This window comes from Erpetoichthys calabaricus, chromosome 2, assembly GCF_900747795.2.
Source record: "Erpetoichthys calabaricus chromosome 2, fErpCal1.3, whole genome shotgun sequence".
Classification (NCBI taxonomy): Eukaryota; Metazoa; Chordata; class Cladistia; order Polypteriformes; family Polypteridae; genus Erpetoichthys; species Erpetoichthys calabaricus.
The window spans coordinates 27,868,014-27,888,968 of NC_041395.2; the positions used below are offsets into that span (position 1 = coordinate 27,868,014).

At 41.7% G+C, this 20,955-nt stretch overlaps 1 protein-coding gene across 2 annotated transcripts in view; it reads left to right on the forward strand.

Annotated features, from left to right (window-relative positions):
• Positions 1-19,875, forward strand: part of LOC114645711 (potassium voltage-gated channel subfamily KQT member 1-like) — a 773,371-nt gene extending 753,496 nt beyond the window's left edge. For both annotated transcript variants that reach the window (XM_028793526.2, XM_028793527.2), the window contains one exon: positions 15,809-19,875. In XM_028793526.2, coding sequence (XP_028649359.1) covers positions 15,809-16,003 — 195 coding nt within the window. In that variant the 3' untranslated portion in view covers positions 16,004-19,875. The remainder of the gene's footprint in view (positions 1-15,808) is intronic.
• The last annotated feature ends 1,080 nt before the right edge of the window (positions 19,876-20,955 follow it).

A 20,955-nucleotide genomic window follows, 5' to 3' on the forward strand; every position in this document is an offset into this window, starting at 1 on the left:
GGTCAAGTGTCATAGCAAAGGGCCTGAATGCTTGTGTCATTGGCATATTTCAGGGTTTTATTTGTAACACATTTGCAAAAAATTCTGAAGTCCTGCTTCTGCTTTGTCATCCCAGAGTATTAAGTATTGCTTGATGAGAGAAAAATGAATTTAAACAATTTAGCACAAGGCTGCAACAAAACAAAATGTGAGAAAGTGAGGGGGTCTGAATACTTCACTAGATAGCCCTGAAAAGCTCAGGCTCAGGTAAAGCTGGGTGGACATGGACTGGTAGTTTTCTTTCATCTTTTCTGTATTTTGTTCAATCTTTTTGTTATTAAATTTTCTTATTATTATTTTTCTGGACCACACTTTGATTTTGTGGATATGCAGTCTGCTCTAGAGAGTCCCCATCTAGTTACATACAGTGTGTGTGTGTGTGTATGGCGCCCATGGACCCCAGCAGGGCTGCACAAAACTCCAACTGAGGCACCGCTACAACCCAGGGGGGCTGCCACCTAGTGCTCCAGGGGAGGTAATGCGTCCTGACTTGGGAATGCACTGACTAATGACACTGCACGTCAACAACTGAGCATCCACTGAGACGCATTAAATGAAATGACACAGAGGGGCGTCCCTGTGTGTTGCTGGTGCTCCGTATTCAATGATGCAGACACACAGGCACGCCAAGCCCACAGCAATTTGCTTGAAGACCAAACTGACTAAAGACACTCTGGTCAGAAGAGCTGTTTTTGAAAGATAGATAAATAGATAGATATGAAAGGCACTATATGATAGATAGATGATAGATAGATAGATAGAATGGCACTATATAATAGATAGATATGAAAGGCAGTATATGATAGATAGATAGATAGATAGATAGATAGATAGATAGATAGATAGATAGATAGATAGATAGATAGATAGATAGATAGAATGGCACTATATAATAGATAGATATGAAAGGCAGTATATGATAGATAGATAGATAGATAGATAGATAGATAGATATGTGAAAGGCACTATATGATAGATATGAAAGGCACTATATGATAGATAGATATGAAAGGCACTATATGATTGATAGATAGATAGAATGGCACTATATGATAGATAGATAGATAGATAGATAGATAGATAGATAGATAGATAGATATGAAAGGCACTATATGATAGATAGATAGATAGAATGGCACTATATAATAGATAGATAGATATGAAAGGCACTATATGATAGATAGATAGATAGATAGATATGAAAGGCACTATAAGATAGATAGATATGAAAGGCACTATATAAATGATAGAATGGCACTATATAATAGATAGATAGATAGATGTGAAAGGCACTATATAAATGATAGAATGGCACTATATAATAGATAGATAGATAGATAGATATGAAAGGCACTATATAAATGATAGAATGGCACTATATGATAGATAGATAGATAGATATGAAAGGCACTATATAAATGATAGAATGGCACTATATAATAGATAGATAGATAGATATGAAAGGCACTATATAAATGATAGAATGGCACTATATAATAGATAGATAGACAGATATGAAAGGCACTATATAAATGATGGAATGGCACTATATGATAGATAGATAGATAGATAGATAGATAGATAGATAGATAGATAGATAGATAGATAGATAGATAGATAGATAGATAGATAGAATGGCACTATATAATAGATAGATAGATATGAAAGGCACTATATAATAGATAGATATGAAAGGCACTATATAAATGATAGAATGGCACTATATAATAGATAGATAGACAGATATGAAAGGCACTATATAAATGATGGAATGGCACTATATAATAGATAGATAGATAGATAGATATGAAAGGCACTATATAAATGATAGAATGGCACTATATAATAGATAGACAGATATGAAAGGCACTATATAAATGATGGAATGGCACTATATGATAGATAGATAGATAGAATGGCACTATATAATAGATAGATAGATATGAAAGGCACTATATAATAGATAGATAGATAGATATGAAAGGCACTATATAAATGATAGAATGGCACTATATGATAGATAGATAGATATGAAAGGCACTATATAAATGATAGAATGGCACTATATAATAGATAGATAGATATGAAAGGCGCTATATAAATGATAGAATGGCACTATATAATAGATAGACAGATATGAAAGGCACTATATAAATGATGGAATGGCACTATATAATAGATAGATAGATAGATAGATATGAAAGGCACTATATAAATGATAGAATGGCACTATATAATAGATAGATAGACAGATATGAAAGGCACTATATAAATGATGGAATGGCACTATATGATAGATAGATAGATAGATATGAAAGGAACTATATAAATGATAGAATGGCACTATATAATAGATAGATAGATAGATATGAAAGGCACTATATAAATGATAGAATGGCACTATATGATAGATAGATAGATAGATAGATATGAAAGGCACTATATAAATGATAGAATGGCACTATATGATAGATAGATAGATAGATAGATAGATAGATAGATAGATAGATATGAAAGGCACTATATAAATGATAGAATGGCACTATATAATAGATAGATAGATAGATATGAAAGGCACTATATAAATGATAGAATGGCACTATATAATAGATAGATAGATAGATATGAAAGGCACTATATAAATGATAGAATGGCACTATATAATAGATAGATAGATACTTTATTAATCCCAAGGGGAAATTCACATACTCCAGCAGCAGCATATTGATAAAGAACAATATTAAATTAAAGAGTGATAGATAAAAAGGTAGAAAGGTAAAGTCTGATGGCACTTCGGCCATGACAACTGGTTGTGGCATCGACTTGTGCATATTAATCAGTTGTGTGCTCTTCACATTTGTATATGTTTATCCATCACTGTGCGTTCTGTGTTAGCTGGATCAGGTACGTACTACATTCATTTCTTCATTTATTCATAGTGCTTAATGGCCTTGTTGGTCCTTTTCTGTTTTTATTTAAATGCTGTCCCTGATTAATAAATCCATGGTGACGTCACCACACTGTCATTGGTGTTATGTTGCAGTGCTGTCAACAGTCAAAGTGTAATAATAACTTAATAATACTGACCCCTACTTGTTTACAAAAAAAAGTTTTGCTAGTTGGAACCAGAGACGCAGCTCCATATGCACACACACACACACACACACACAGAGCTCTATACACACACACACACGCACACACAGCTATACACACATACACACACACACACACACAGCTCTATACACACACACACGCACACACACACAGCTCTATACACACACACACACACACACACAGAGCTCTATACACACACACACACAGCTATACACACATGCACACACACACACGCACACACAGCTCTATATACACACACACACACACACACAGCTCTATACTCACACACACACAGAGCTCTATACACACACACACAGAGCTCTATATACACACACACACACAGCTCTATACACACACACACACACAGCTATACACACATACACACACGCACACACAGCTCTATATACACACACACACAGCTCTATACACACACACACACAGCTCTATACACACACACACACACGCACACACATCTCTATGCACACACACACAGCTCTATACACACACACACACACAGCTATACACACATACACACACGCACACACAGCTCTATACTCACACACACACAGAGCTCTATACACACACACACAGAGCTCTATATACACACACACACACAGCTCTATACACACACACACACACAGCTATACACACATACACACACGCACACACAGCTCTATACTCACACACACACAGAGCTCTATACACACACACACAGAGCTCTATATACACACACACACACAGCTCTATACACACACACACACACAGCTATACACACATACACACACGCACACACAGCTCTATATACACACACACACAGCTCTATACACACACACACACAGCTCTATACACACACACACACACGCACACACATCTCTATGCACACACACACAGCTCTATACACACACACACACACACACACAGCTCTATACACACACACACACACACACACACACACACACACAGCTCTATACACACACACACACACGCACACACAGCTCTATGCACACACACACAGCTCTATACACACACACACACACAGCTCTATATACACACACACGTACACACAGCTCTATATACACACATACACACACACACACACACAGAGCTCTATACACACGCACACACAGCTCTATACACACACACACACACACACAGCTCTATACACGCACACACACACAGAGCTCTATACACACACACACACACACACACACAGCTCTATACACACACACACACACACACACACAGCTCTATACACGCACACACACACACACACAGAGCTCTATACACACACACACACACACACACACACACAGCTCTATACACACACACACACACACAGCTCTATACACGCACACACACACACACACAGAGCTCTATACACACACACACACACACACACAGCTCTATACACACACACACACACACACAGCTCTATACACGCACACACACACACACACAAAGCTCTATACACACACACACACAGCTCTATACACACACACAGCTCTATGCACACACACACAGCTCTATACACACACACACAGCTCTATACACACACACACACACAGCTCTATACACACACACACACACACACACACAGCTCTATACACACACACACACAGCTCTATACACACACACACAGCTCTATACACACACACACACACGCACACACAGCTCTATGCACACACACACAGCTCTATACACACACACACACACAGCTCTATACACACACACAGCTCTATACACACACACACACAGCTCTATACACACACACACACACGCACACACAGCTCTATGCACACACACACAGCTCTATACACACACACACACAGCTCTATACACACACACAGCTCTATGCACACACACACAGCTCTATACACACACACACAGCTCTATACACACACACACACACACACAGCTCTATACACACACACACACACACACACAGCTCTATACACACACACACACAGCTCTATACACACACACACAGCTCTATACACACATACACACACACACACACAGCTCTATACACACACACACACACACACACAGAGCTCTATACACACACACACAGAGCTCTATATACACACACACACACAGCTCTATACACACACACACACACACACAGCTATACACACATACACACACACACACGCACACACAGCTCTATATACACACACACACACACACACAGCTCTATACACACACACAGCTCTATACACACACACACACAGCTCTATACACACACACACACACAGCTCTATACACGCACACACACACACACACACAGAGCTCTATACACACACACACACACACACACAGCTCTATACACACACACACACACACACAGCTCTATACATGCACACACACACACACACAAAGCTCTATACACACACACACACAGCTCTATACACACACACACAGCTCTATGCACACACACACAGCTCTATACACACGCACACACACACACACACAGCTCTATACACACACACACACAGCTCTATACACACACACACAGCTCTATACACACATACACACACACAGCTCTATACACACACACACAGCTCTATACACACATACACACACACACACACAGCTCTATACACACACACACACAGCTCTATACACACACACACACAGCTCTATACACACATACACACACACACACACAGCTCTATACACACACACACACAGCTCTATACACACACACACAGCTCTATACACACATACACACACACACACACAGCTCTATACACACACACACACACACAGCTCTATACACACACACACGTACACACAGCTCTATATACACACATACACACACACACACAGAGCTCTATACACACGCACACACAGCTCTATACACACACACACGCACACACAGCTCTATACACACACACACACACACACACACAGCTCTATACACGCACACACACACACAGAGCTCTATACACACACACACACACACAGCTCTATACACACACACACACACACACACACACACACACACAGCTCTATACACGCACACACACACACACACAGAGCTCTATACACACACACACACACACAGCTCTATACACACACACACACACACACACACAGCTCTATACACGCACACACACACACACACAGAGCTCTATACACACACACACACAGCTCTATACACACACACACACACACACACAGCTCTATACACGCACACACACACACACACAGAGCTCTATACACACACACACACACAGCTCTATACACACACACACACACACACAGCTCTATACACGCACACACACACACACACAAAGCTCTATACACACACAGCTCTATACACACACACAGCTCTATGCACACACACACAGCTCTATACACACACACAGCTCTATACACACACACACACACACAGCTCTATACACACACACACACACACACACACAGCTCTATACACACACACACACAGCTCTATACACACACACACAGCTCTATACACACACACGCGCACACACAGCTCTATGCACACACACACAGCTTTATACACACACACACACACAGCTCTATACACACACACACACACAGCTCTATACACACACACACACAGCTCTATACACACACACACACACGCACACACAGCTCTATGCACACACACACAGCTCTATACACACACACACACAGCTCTATACACACACACAGCTCTATGCACACACACACAGCTCTATACACACACACACAGCTCTATACACACACACACACACACAGCTCTATTCACACACACACACACACACACAGCTCTATACACACACACACACAGCTCTATACACACACACACAGCTCTATACACACATACACACACACACACACAGCTCTATACACACACACACACACACACACAGAGCTCTATACACACACACACAGAGCTCTATATACACACACACACACAGCTCTATACACACACACACACACAGCTATACACACATACACACACGCACACACAGCTCTATATACACACACACACACACACACAGCTCTATACACACACACAGCTCTATACACACACACACACACAGCTCTATACACACACACACACACAGCTCTATACACACACACACACACACACACACACAGCTCTATACACGCACACACACACACACACAGAGCTCTATACACACACACACACACACAGCTCTATACACACACACACACACACACACACACACAGCTCTATACACGCACACACACACAAAGCTCTATACACACACACACACAGCTCTATACACACACACACAGCTCTATACACACATACACACACACAGCTCTATACACACACACACAGCTCTATACACACACACACACACACACAGCTCTATACACACACACACACAGCTCTATACACACACACACAGCTCTATACACACATACACACACACACACACAGCTCTATACACACACACACACAGCTCTATACACACACACACAGCTCTATGCACACACACACAGCTCTATACACACACACACACACACACACACAGCTCTATACACACACACACACACACAAACACAGCTCTATACACACGCACACACACACACAGCTCTATACACACACACACACAGCTCTATACACACACACACAGCTCTATACACACATACACACACACAGCTCTATACACACACACACAGCTCTATACACACATACACACACACACACACAGCTCTATACACACACACACACAGCTCTATACACACACACACAGCTCTATACACACATACACACACACACACACAGCTCTATACACACACACACACACACACAGCTCTATACACACACACACAGCTCTATACACACATACACACACACACACACAGCTCTATACACACACACACACACACACACACACAGCTCTATACACACACACACGTACACACAGCTCTATATACACACATACACACACACACACACACACACAGCTCTATACACACACACACACACACACACACAGCTCTATACACACACACACACAGCTCTATACACACACACACAGCTCTATACACACACACACACAGCTCTATACACACACACACAGCTCTATACACACATACACACACACACACACAGCTCTATACACACACACACACACACACAGCTCTATACACACACACACACAGCTCTATACACACACACACAGCTCTATACACACATACACACACACACACACAGCTCTATACACACACACACACACACACACAGCTCTATACACACACACACGTACACACAGCTCTATACACACACACACACACACACACACACACACAGCTCTATACACACACACACGTACACACAGCTCTATATACACACATACACACACACACACACACAGAGCTCTATACACACGCACACACAGCTCTATACACACACACACGCACACACAGCTCTATACACACACACACACACACACACACAGCTCTATACACGCACACACACACACACACAGAGCTCTATACACACACACACACAGCTCTATACACGCACACACACACACACACAAAGCTCTATACACACACACACACAGCTCTATACACACACACACAGCTCTATGCACACACACACAGCTCTATACACACACACACACACACACACACACAGCTCTATACACACACACACACACACACACAGCTCTATACACACACACACACAGCTCTATACACACACACACAGCTCTATACACACACACACACAGCTCTATACACACACACACAGCTCTATACACACATACACACACACACACAGAGCTCTATACACACACACACACAGCTCTATACACACACACACAGCTCTATACACACACGTACACACAGCTCTATACACACGCACACACACAGCTCTATACACACACACACGCACACACAGCTCTATACACACACGTACACACAGCTCTATATACACACATACACACACACACACACACACAGCTCTATACACACACACACACACAGCTCTATACACACACACACAGCTCTATACACGCACACACAGCTCTATATACACACACACACACACACACACACAGCTCTATACACACACACACACACACACAGCTCTATATACACACACACACACACACACAGCTCTATACACACACACACACAGCTCTATACACACACACACACACACACAGAGCTCTATACACACACACACACACACAGCTCTATACACACACACACACACACACAGCTCTATACACACACACAGCTCTATACACACACACAGCTCTATACACACACACACAGCTCTATACACACATACACACACACACACACAGCTCTATACACACACACACAGCTCTATACACACATACACACACACACACACAGCTCTATACACACACACACACAGCTCTATACACACATACACACACACACAGAGCTCTATACATACACACACACACACAGCTCTATACACACACACACACAGCTCTATACACACACACACACAGCTCTATACACACACACACACACACACAGAGCTCTATACACACACACACACACACAGCTCTATACACACACACACACACACACAGCTCTATACACACACACAGCTCTATACACACACACAGCTCTATACACACACACACAGCTCTATACACACATACACACACACACACACAGCTCTATACACACACACACAGCTCTATACACACATACACACACACACACACAGCTCTATACACACACACACACACAGCTCTATACACACACACACACAGCTCTATACACACACACACACAGCTCTATACACACATACACACACACACACACAGCTCTATACACACACACACACACAGCTCTATACACACACACACACACAGCTCTATACACACACACACACACACACACACAGCTCTACACACACACACACACACAGTATAGTTAGTATACAGTGTGTGCTCCTTTGATTCCTGTATGTCTAATCATTTTCCTGTGATGATGACTTCTGGTGGGGGTTGAAAGTTTCAGAATAAAAAACTATTTTAAGATACATGACAGATCTTCTCCCTTTGTGGATTTCTAGTTACAAATCTGTAAATCATATCTCATCATATATAAACATCTTGTCAAATAATTGCTCTGACTTTTTTTTTTACACCAAATCAGAAAAACTTGGGATGGAATGGAAAATACAAATTACAAAAAGAAAATTAAAAACACGTTGATTCCTAAATGTATTTTGACTTTTATTTCGTTGCAGACAGTATGAACCCAAGATATTTCCTATTTTCTCTGTGGTGTTTACCCCATTTTTTCCACACCCATTGCACGCCAATCCAACCTGGAAGGGGGGGTCTCCCTTTGAATTGCATTTCCACAGATTTATTCCATTTTTTTCCTACAAGGTTTTTATTTTTTGCCTTCTTAGGGAGTCAAGGTTTGGGGGCTTTCAAAAAACAGGGCCTGTTAAAAGCCCCTTGAGGCATTCCTTGTGTGTTTTTGGGCTACACAAGAAGTCCATTGCTGTTGATGGGTAGTTTGGGGTGTAGGACAGTCTGCAGGTATGAGTACCCCCAGGCCTCAAGGTTGTCACGGATTGTAAGGCTTGTCTGTCAGTAACCTGAGTGGAGTTAGGAGTCCAAGCTCTGGATCATAGCTGAGTAACTCCAGTCAGACCAGGGCTGTCAAATTAGTCAAAAAATAAGGTTTGAACTTATTTAAATTTAAAATAAGTCAATATTCCTATATATTCAAACTTAGGTTAACAATTCTGAGTGTTATTACGTATGTGTATAGATGCTTTTCTGTACTTTATTATTATGGTAACAGCCACAGCAAGACCAGACACCAACAGCAAAAACAAAGAGAAATCCTAACAGTACTCAGGCAACTGATACTTCAACTCTAGCCGTGTTACCCAGCATCGCCAAGGTGTCCGTTACAGTGCCATGGGTTAATCGGTGTGTTTCTCTTTACGATATTTACAGTTTGTTTTTTTTTTTTAAACAAAGGGCTCATATTACGGCAGGCAGTGTGGTGTGCCATATATACTTACGTATAAGTTGGGTCTTGAAACCTGAAAAATCGATCATAAAATCAGACCCCGATTTATACGCCTTTTCAAAAACGCAACACTTAATTTTTTTCTACATCTTCTTGCCTTCTTCAATCTCTAATCAGTTTCTCAGACACATCGAATTTTGTTGCAGCAGTGCAGTTACCAGTTTCTTTCGCCACTCCAACAACTTTTAATTTAAAACCAGCTTCATATTTTCTTCTGATCGAACGCTCCATCATAGACAAGGGATGCTCTTACGATAAAGGTGTACGAGGGTGTGAGATACAAAAAACATAAAACAGTGCAAACATCGATTCGGAATAGTTTGGGTATCACCGTGTGGTCAGGTAGGCACAATACATGGAAGAAAAAGGCCATGTGCTCCGTGGTTACTCTCTCAGGTGGCCGTTAGCAGATCATAATCTCTTGGACCAACAGTGTGAGTTTTCCACATTCAACTTATACGACCAACATTATAAAATACTGGAAATTATACAGTAAAATCAGGCCCTGACTTATCTGCGAGAGAATTTAAACACGAGTATATACAGTCGTTCAAACCCTGAATGAGACCTTTGTAAATGTCCTTTCAACAACTTGTCTTTTTCTTACTTTTATAAAATCAAATAAAAAATTGATCACAAAAAATGTGGGTTATATTCAAATAACAAAATTCAATCTGATATCCCTAAATTAGACTGAAGAGCTTCCAGTTTGTTTTGGGACAAATGCCATTTTAAGTCCTGGAGTTGTGTGGACATTTTAAGGCTGGCACCCCTTCACACTACGGGGTGACAATGCATTCCAGGTAGGGCTGCAGCTATCGGTTATTTAAGTAATCAAGTATTCTACCGATTAATCAATGTATTAAACAGCAATAGTAGATAGATAATGTGAAAGACACTATATAATAATAAGATAGATAGATAGATAGATAGATACTTTATTAATCCCAAGGGGAAATTCACATAGTAAATGTACAAATGAGAAAACAAGAAAGGTCTATCAAAATGAACAGCTCATTGGTTTCCTTTTTAGAAAAATCTGCGTTTTTGTTGCTTAAATTACATACAATAATATCATCTGTCAAAGCTAAATTCGTTTAGTGCATTTAAGTGCCATCTTATGTTCTGGGTTTTAAAGAAAACATTGAAATGCAAAAGCGCATACAGTAATCCCTCACTTATCGCAGGAGATAGGTTCCAAGGCCGACCGCGATAACTGAATTTCCGCGAAGTAGGGACACCATATTTATTTAATTATTTAACGTGTATTTGGACGTTTTTAAACCCTCCCTGTATTGTTTACAACCCACCCTTTACTCTGTTAATAACAGGGACAACTGCTAAGCAATATGAAATCGGTAGATAACTTTACACTTACTGTATAGCGAAGTACATGTAGCAGCTTGTAGGCGTTCCTGACGTCATCGACCTTGTTGCAAAGATTCCTAAAGCAGATTCCATCCAGACTACTGCCTTATCACGCAACTCGTTTTGCGCCCTGGTTAAAGGACACTGCGGCCGTAGATCTTATATGCTTTTCCTCCTTTTTAAATAAAGAGAATCGATGTCCTGCAGCGGTGTAGCTGTTCCCTTCCTTCAACATATCCAAAACTTTTACCTTTTCTGCAATCATTTGCATCTTCTGTTGGTGCTTGGACACGGCCCCTGAAGCAGTAGCACGTTAATGCTGAATGAGTGAGATGAGACTTCCTGGTTAATGCAACACTCCGTCGCTGAGCCAATCAGCAGCACACAGGAACTTAACTGCGTGCTCTGATTGGGTAGCTTCTCAGCCATCCGCCAATAGCATCTCTTGTATGAAATCAACTGGGCAAACCAACTGAGGAAGCAAGTAAACAGACCCATTGTCCGCAGAAACCCGCGAAGCAGCGAAAAATCCACGTTATGTATTTAGATATGCTTACATATAAAATCCACGAAGTCGTGAATCCGCGAAAAGTGAACCGCGAAGTAGCGAGGGATTACTGTAAACACTAATTTTAAAGTACAAAGGTATACACAACCTAAAACTAAGGCATACAGTAATAATAACACATGACAATCGCCTTCATGTAATGCAGCTTAAACCTGAGGATCTACAAGTTTCAGCCTAACTACAGGCAGACATAACGTGAGCCTTTCTGTCTTCTTGTAGGAGGCTTAAAAAGAGATCGTATGGACTCTGTGAGATAGACAGACCTGGTGTGTGTGTGTGTGTGTCCGGACGTAAACCTTTCAAGGAGCCTCTGCGGAGAGCAATAAGGAAGGGGGTGCGGGGGCTCAGACATGAGGTCTGCCCTGAGCTTTGACGCAACGCTATCTGCTGCACAAAACAGATTCTCTGATGGCATGGATAGCGTGTTGCATTTCTTCTTAACTTGCCGTTATATATATTAGACATAATTAACGTGTATTTTTCACAAGCCTTCATCACAACTAGCAATCGTATTGACTTATGTTCCATGCTAACGTTAACGTTACATTGTGTGACGTCGCACCCGTTCTACTTTCTGCTAAGATGCTGAAGCATTGGCGCCGCGCTATTGTTGGGGACTCGTTCGGTTTTATTATAGACACACTGTCTGTACGGAGTTTTGGTTTTTTGCCTTTTCATCTTGAACTGAAGTGACACTTTGGGCACTTTGTGTCGTTTTCTCTTCGCTTTGCCAATCGCTATTCTCTCTCCATTTTACAATCCGCGACATCACGCTGTCTTTACGTCACGTACATGTCCACACAGCTGTAGCGGCAGCGCCCGCGCGTGCGCAGTAACGGACCAAAACACACGTCTACTTCAGTCGGCACGCTGATGGTCTCCTAGTAAGTTAGTGTTTGGTGAGCGTCGCGTAGCTGATAATGGCACAGCGGACGATGTGAGACTCTGCCAGCTATTACTGACTTCAACATAAAGAAAAGAGAGTGGCGTGTCAGATCTTTTGGCCAAAAGCGCGAGTATGATATACTCTTGACTGGGGGACCAACACAATGAGCTTGTCATCATCGCGTTTTGATGACCTGTTTTGTCGTATTCAGCCTTTCGTTCATAACTCCGGCACCCACCTGACCGGCCTCTACTTAAAATACACCATTTGGATACACGACCGCCACGTAATTCGAAAAAATCTGCATGCGCAGTGCATGTCTCCAAATCTGACGCCGTTTTCTCCGTGCGGTGACGCGCCCGTCAGTGATAAACTAGCAGGTCGAGCGCTTTGTGCGTCAGTAACAAACACTGTGCGAGCTCACGGCGCTGTCGTTATTTGGATTAATAAAAGAGGCTTTGATCAACTGAGTTTTAGTAGTCGAGTATTTCGAGGCATCTTTCCTGCCCTAGTTCCAGGCGTACTGCAGGGCACTTTACCACCTTACCAAATAAATTATCCAACCCGCTATATCCGAACTACTGGGTCACAGGGGTCTGCTGGAGCCAATCCCAGCCAACACAGGGCAGGGCGCCAGCCCACTGCAACCAAATGAGTTAATATATTTTAATTAGTGTGCGTCAGTGGGGGAGGGTTTTGTACCTTGATTTCCCATAATCCTTTGTAGCGTTGGGCCCCTTCGATCGATGGCATACTTCTCGCTTCGACTTAAGTCACGTGATTTAGATCTTTTCACCTCCGTACTGCGAGCTTCACAGTGAAACCGTCTCACAAAATCTAACATATAATTATAGTTCTGAAGTAATTAATGTGCTGTTTAATTACAGTATTTCACATGACAAAAATTAGCCGTTATTATGTCTTAATTTACATTTATTTACACTGAAGTGTAAACGGGATTCTTTATATTTTTGTTTTTTTGTAGTACTTGTATTATATAATACATTTACCTCTGTACAGTTACCACCACTTCCTCCGTCCCAATCCCCTGTGGTTGTTCGACGACTCGATCGGACTCTTTATTGTTATAACGTTTTTAAATAAGGTGATACAGTAGTAATTTTTCATTTTTATTTTAATACTTTTCAACAAAACAGGTGAATACAGTAGTGGTTATTTTATTCATTATCTGTAATTCTCATTTAATTCGTGCTTCTTTTTCCATAATTTCTAAGATTTTTCTTCTAACTCGGCTCAGAAAGAAATATATGAGTAACAAAAATGAAGTGCATTGTCTATAGACTGGGGAATAAGAAGGTTTTTATTTAAGATTATTATTTTATACAAATAAACGGACAATCGTGTCTATTTTGGTGTCCGCTATGAAGACTGATTTGGGGGCTGTAGACTGAAGTTATGAGAAAGGCCTCAGTTTGGAGGGGACGGAGATGAACTGGCTGAAATCACAAATGAAATGAGTAAGGTGGCCACTGGGGTCTCCCCTGTAGGTCTGTGGAGGTTGCCTGCCACCAGGCGAGTCAGTCCTTGATGTTTCAGGAGACACATTTGTATTACATCTTAATTTGTCCACACAACGTGTAGCCATTTACTGGTCCACAGTGAGGGCATCTGCCATAGTTAGGCCTCCAATTAGGATAACTCAAACCTAAATGTATTGGCTGCCAGCTTCCTTATGGTGGTCCATTCTCTTCCTGTTGTCCACCTGTTGTGTTAAACACATGTTCTTTCAGAGTTGGATTAACCATTTGCATTGTGTTATTCTTCTTGTCTCCTACCAGATCTCACACATGGACCAGAAGCTCAGTCACATCGCTGACATCTTAAACCGCCTGACGGCCGGCCAGCAGCTCCAGCCACATCGGCCAGTGGCTCTCAGTGGGGCCATGCAGGGCGAATTTTTCTCCACCAACAACAGCCTGCCCACATATGAACAGCTGACAATTCCCAGGAGAATCCAGGACAGCAGCTCCTGAGACCTCCTCCGCTACAAGGGTATGAAGTAGTCCCATGAAATGACTATGAAGAACTGATTTCCAGGCGCCGAAGAATGTTGCAAGATTTTAATTTTGTTTGGACTGGTGTGGAAGAGAAAAAGGTGGCAAACATGGGGGGTGCGGGTGGGGGGGGGGGAGGTGAAGAACCGCTATTCATATTTCTGGGTCTTAGAGATCTTCAATTTACAAGAGAGTCCCTTGACGTTTGAGTTTAGGCCAAGGGTACAGGAAATTAAATGTTGAAATATAAACCGTGTAAGGAGGCATCATCGAGGACAATGTAGAAAGGCTGGCGGATGTTATGAAGCACCAAACCGGCATCTGGCCATTTTTTTTTTTTTTTTTTTTGTAGCCAAAACAAATGAAGTTCAGCTTTAAATTTTGTGAAGAGAAAATGACTGAAGTGAGTGACGTGAAGCCAAATTCATGGAGCTGAAGTTGAATGTAAAGAAGCAAAACTGATTTTGAGGAGCAGCGCCTCGCTCGTCTTCAATGGCACCATGGACGTTGCCTTTTGTTTGTTCAGGAGGGTGGTCCAGGCGATGACTTTCATTTCGGCTGAACGGAGTTTGATTTGCCGCTTGCCGTATCGGCTGCCCTCTCCTCTGTGCCCACACGGTATTCGTTAGCCCATTAAAGATGAAGACGCCCATCGACTCGTCCCGTTACGATTAGGGGATCACGTGTTTGTAGCTGCTTCCTCACACTGAACCTCATTTTGTGAATGAACGATCATCTGAGGAGACTTTTAATAGACAACTTGAAGGTAGGACTAGATATGCTTTGACTTTAGTGCTTGGTTTTGTTCTGCATTTTAACAAATTCTCTCTTTTTTGATGTCTTTGTAGATTTAGGGGATTATGAACTGATTTGTTGCCTTAAACTCTTAGTGCTGGCGTATTTGTTCACTTTGTGAGTGCTAATCGAGCTTTGGGAATGAGCTGGTTGTACTTGGGCAGACGGCAGTTTGCTTCAAGTGTCACCGTTGTGCCAAGATCTAAATGGCTGTGCCTTAGCCACACAAACTTTCAGGGAGCATCGAAGGCGTTTATTTGTAAATGTTCTCGCCGATGTTGTATTGTGCCTTAGTACCGAAAACACTTGCACAGTGGCAGTCCAGCAGGCCTGCATCCTCAGTTTTGGGGAATCTAAATTACATCAGGAATCATTTTTAGGACTCTTTTAGTTCAGACGTGGATGCTTTTAGCATTAGTGATGTGTTTGTCGTAGCCTCACTGTAGAGGAAATATGGCTCCATTTAAGAGCTTTGAATTCTGGGCCCAATTGGCTTCTTAAAAGTGCCTGCACACTTGTGTAACACGCACTCGCGATACAATCCTGGCATCGTTTCTGCTTTCCCCAAAAGACGTCGAATAGATTTTCCTAAATTTAGTTTGTGCCTTTGATAACGCTGCTCTGCTTACTCAAGTGGGATTCACGTGGTGTGCAAGGCTGGGCTGTGCTGGTGTCTCCTACTGGGACATCCTGAAGTAAGCACGCGACACTAGTGACCCTCTTCAGTGTGGCATCATGGGATTGTTTGCTGATTTTGGTCACTAACAAACTAATTCAAATGTGTGTGTGTGTGTATACTTTATCTGTGTATATATATATATATATATATATATATAATTGCACACATTCACCATTGCATGTGCATAACAGACAGTTGTGCATACATGCAGTGTACAGTCATATACAGTATGTGCAAATGTGGAGCCCTTGTCTCTGTGTGTGTGTGTATGTATATATCTATATATATATATATAAATATATATAAGGTTACAACAGGTGTGTATGTGTATTTATACAGTGTATACTTATGTATATGTGCGCAAACACTGCACATATATTTATTTATATATACGTTGAGAGTTAATGGTGCATACTATATATGCCTGTAAACACTACATACAGTATATACAGTAGATAGGTGCTTATTTATATATTCATATACATGCATACACTCATGTGGTTTATGTAGTCATATATACATTGAGTTTATTTTTTATATGCTAGATATGTGTGCGTGTGTGTATTAACACTACATACAGTATTATTTATATATTCATATACATGCATACACTCATGTGGTACATGTATATGACTTAAGTATTTATAAATGCATTGACAGTGTGTGTGTACATACACTATACATATCTGTGTGTGTACATACAACATATGTTTGTGCCTGTTTATATATGTGCACACACTGTGGGTCTGTACATGGACAGTTTATGTGTCTGTACTACAGATGTACAGTATGTGCTTATTTATATATTCATATACAGACGTGCATACACTCGTACGCGGTATATGCATATGGCTTATGTATTCATAGATACATTGGGAGTCTGTGTGTACATATACTGTACTAAATATCTGTGTGTGTGTGTGTGTGTGTAAACACTATTTACATATTCATACACATGCATACAGTCGTACACAGTGTGTATTCATAGTCTCCCCGTGCCGACACCACTATGGTTGCCTTTACACTGGTATATACCGTATACTGCACGTTTGTCTGTGTGTCTATGTGACAAGAGTCTGTTTGTGTGCACTCGTCTCTGTCAGATTTCCAGAATGTTCCTACCTTCGTCCTTCTGTGCATATTTTCGACATTCTTTTAGGCACCAAATCAGTAAGCGTATTTTCACCAATTCCACAATCCTGCACTGTCACAGTTATCAAAGACTTGTGACGAAAATGCTTCCTGACGATGGTCGGTGCCCGTTGCTCGGTCACGGGAGCGTGTAAGGAAGTCCCAAAGCTGCAGGAGGGCACAGAGAGCACTTGCACACCAGCGGGTGGCGTCATCTTCATCTTAGTAGCCGAGGTGGATCGGTCTGCATCATGTTTCTGATCAGCCCTGCCGAGGGGCTTTCTTTGCGTGTTTCGCCCATCGATGTTGTATTCCCAGGGATGCGGCCGTCTATTTTTTATTCTTCCACTGACGCCCATAAGCTTCCATTTCAAGATGGCCCTGTTACCGAGTTGCAGGCTGCACTGTCACGTTTCCATCTCCAACGGTACTTTCTGAGTTTTGTTTTTTGCCGATTTCATTTGTAGGTTGTCAGTGTGCACTATGAAATTCTGTACAATTGTTTTTAAAGAATATAAGTGAACTGCATGATAATTTTATTTGGCTACTTTTTTGAACACTTGAAGAGATGCACATCATTCACAGGCCTTGGGCGTCGTGCAGCATCATGTAAACTGTTCAGGGTGAGTTGTTTGTCCTAATCGATGTGAACCGTATGTGTGTCGGGGGTGTGTAGCACAGAAATGCCGCAGTCTGTACAGTTTATGCATATCTGAATGAGCTTTTACTTTTTTTGAAGGATATGAAAAAAATATGCAGAACCAAATATTTCACATTTTTTCTACGTGTACAATGCGTCTCCTTTGTTACTCCAGCATGCGTTTTAATTGGGCTTTGACGTTTGCCATTTCTCCCAGCACGTCGTTTTAAATGTGAGACAGGGGCCGGTCCTCAGACACACTGGAAATTTGCTTTGTTTGTTTGTTTGTTTGTTTTTCTCCACTGCTACAAGTCAAAAAGCACAAAGCCTGTTGCAGAAGGCCATTGTTGGCACGGCATGTGAATGGCGGCTGTGGATTAAGGCACTGGGACTCTGCAGCTTTCCACTCCATCTTCTTGACTTCCGCTTGTCCGTTTGACCGCACTCTGGAATTGTGTCAGGTGCTTAACATATCATTGGGACATGGGCATCGTACTGTAACGCGACTCAATCATGCAGATTTTATAATAGTTTGTTAATTAAGATTGTCATTTACAGTGTCATTTGATTTCTCACTGCTTAATAAATCATGCATGACAAAAAAACTCAGCGGCGCTCTGACTTTTTATTTAAATCTGGCTGAGCATATCGGGTTCAGAAGTGAATGAGACAAACGTGACAAACAGGAATAAAATGTAATCCTCATTAATAGTCTGTTCACGACGGAAATGCGCCATGTGTGATGAGGCTTTGCTTGTAATAATACAGTAGATAAGAGGCCGCTGGTGGATATTCATGCGAGTGTTGATGGCCGCGTTAAAAGCTACTGTCATGTCAGTTTTATTTTTGGGTGCTGCATTCAGTTTTTCTCCATCATGTAGCAATTTTTCACAAAACACAATTTTTTGCTGTCAATTATGGTTTTTTTCTTTACCCTAAAATATCAATGTTTTACTAAAATGATTGCTCGTTTGAATTTTAGTATTTTCATAAATTAAATCAAAACAATTCTTTAATGACTTTATTTGAGAGCTGAACACGGGGATGAGTCACAGCAGCATGTGAAGCCGCTAAACACATTCATTCATTCATTCATTTTTTTGTCATACTGTGGGGTCCTAAGGTGTTCCCAGGCCATCTGAGAGATTTAAGCCTCCTAGCGAGCCCTGGGTCTTCCCCAGGGTCTCCTCCCTGCTGGTCATGCCCATAAAACCTCCACAGGGAGGCATCCAGGAGGTACCCGTAACAGATGCCCGAATCATCTCGATTGGCTCCTCTCGATGCGGAGGGTCAGTGGCTCTACTCCAAGCCTTTCTCGGTTGTCTGTGCTTCTCACTCTGTCTGTAAGGGTGAGCCCACCCAACTTGCAGAGAAAGCTCATTTCGGCCTCTTGTACCCACAGTCTCATTCTTTCATGACCACAGGTGAGGGTAGGGGCGTACTGTAGATCAACTGGCAAATCGAGAGCTTCATCTTATGACCCAGGTCCTCCTTCACCACTACAGATCTGTATATTGACCACATAACTGCGCTTGCTGCCCAAATCTGTCTTGTCGATCTCCTCATCCCTTTTCCCCTCACTAGTGAACAACACCCTGAGGTACTAAAACTCCTCCACTTGAGGCAGTAACTCACCTTTTTTCTGCTGAGGACCATAGCCTCAGATTTGGAGGTGCTGATCCTCAT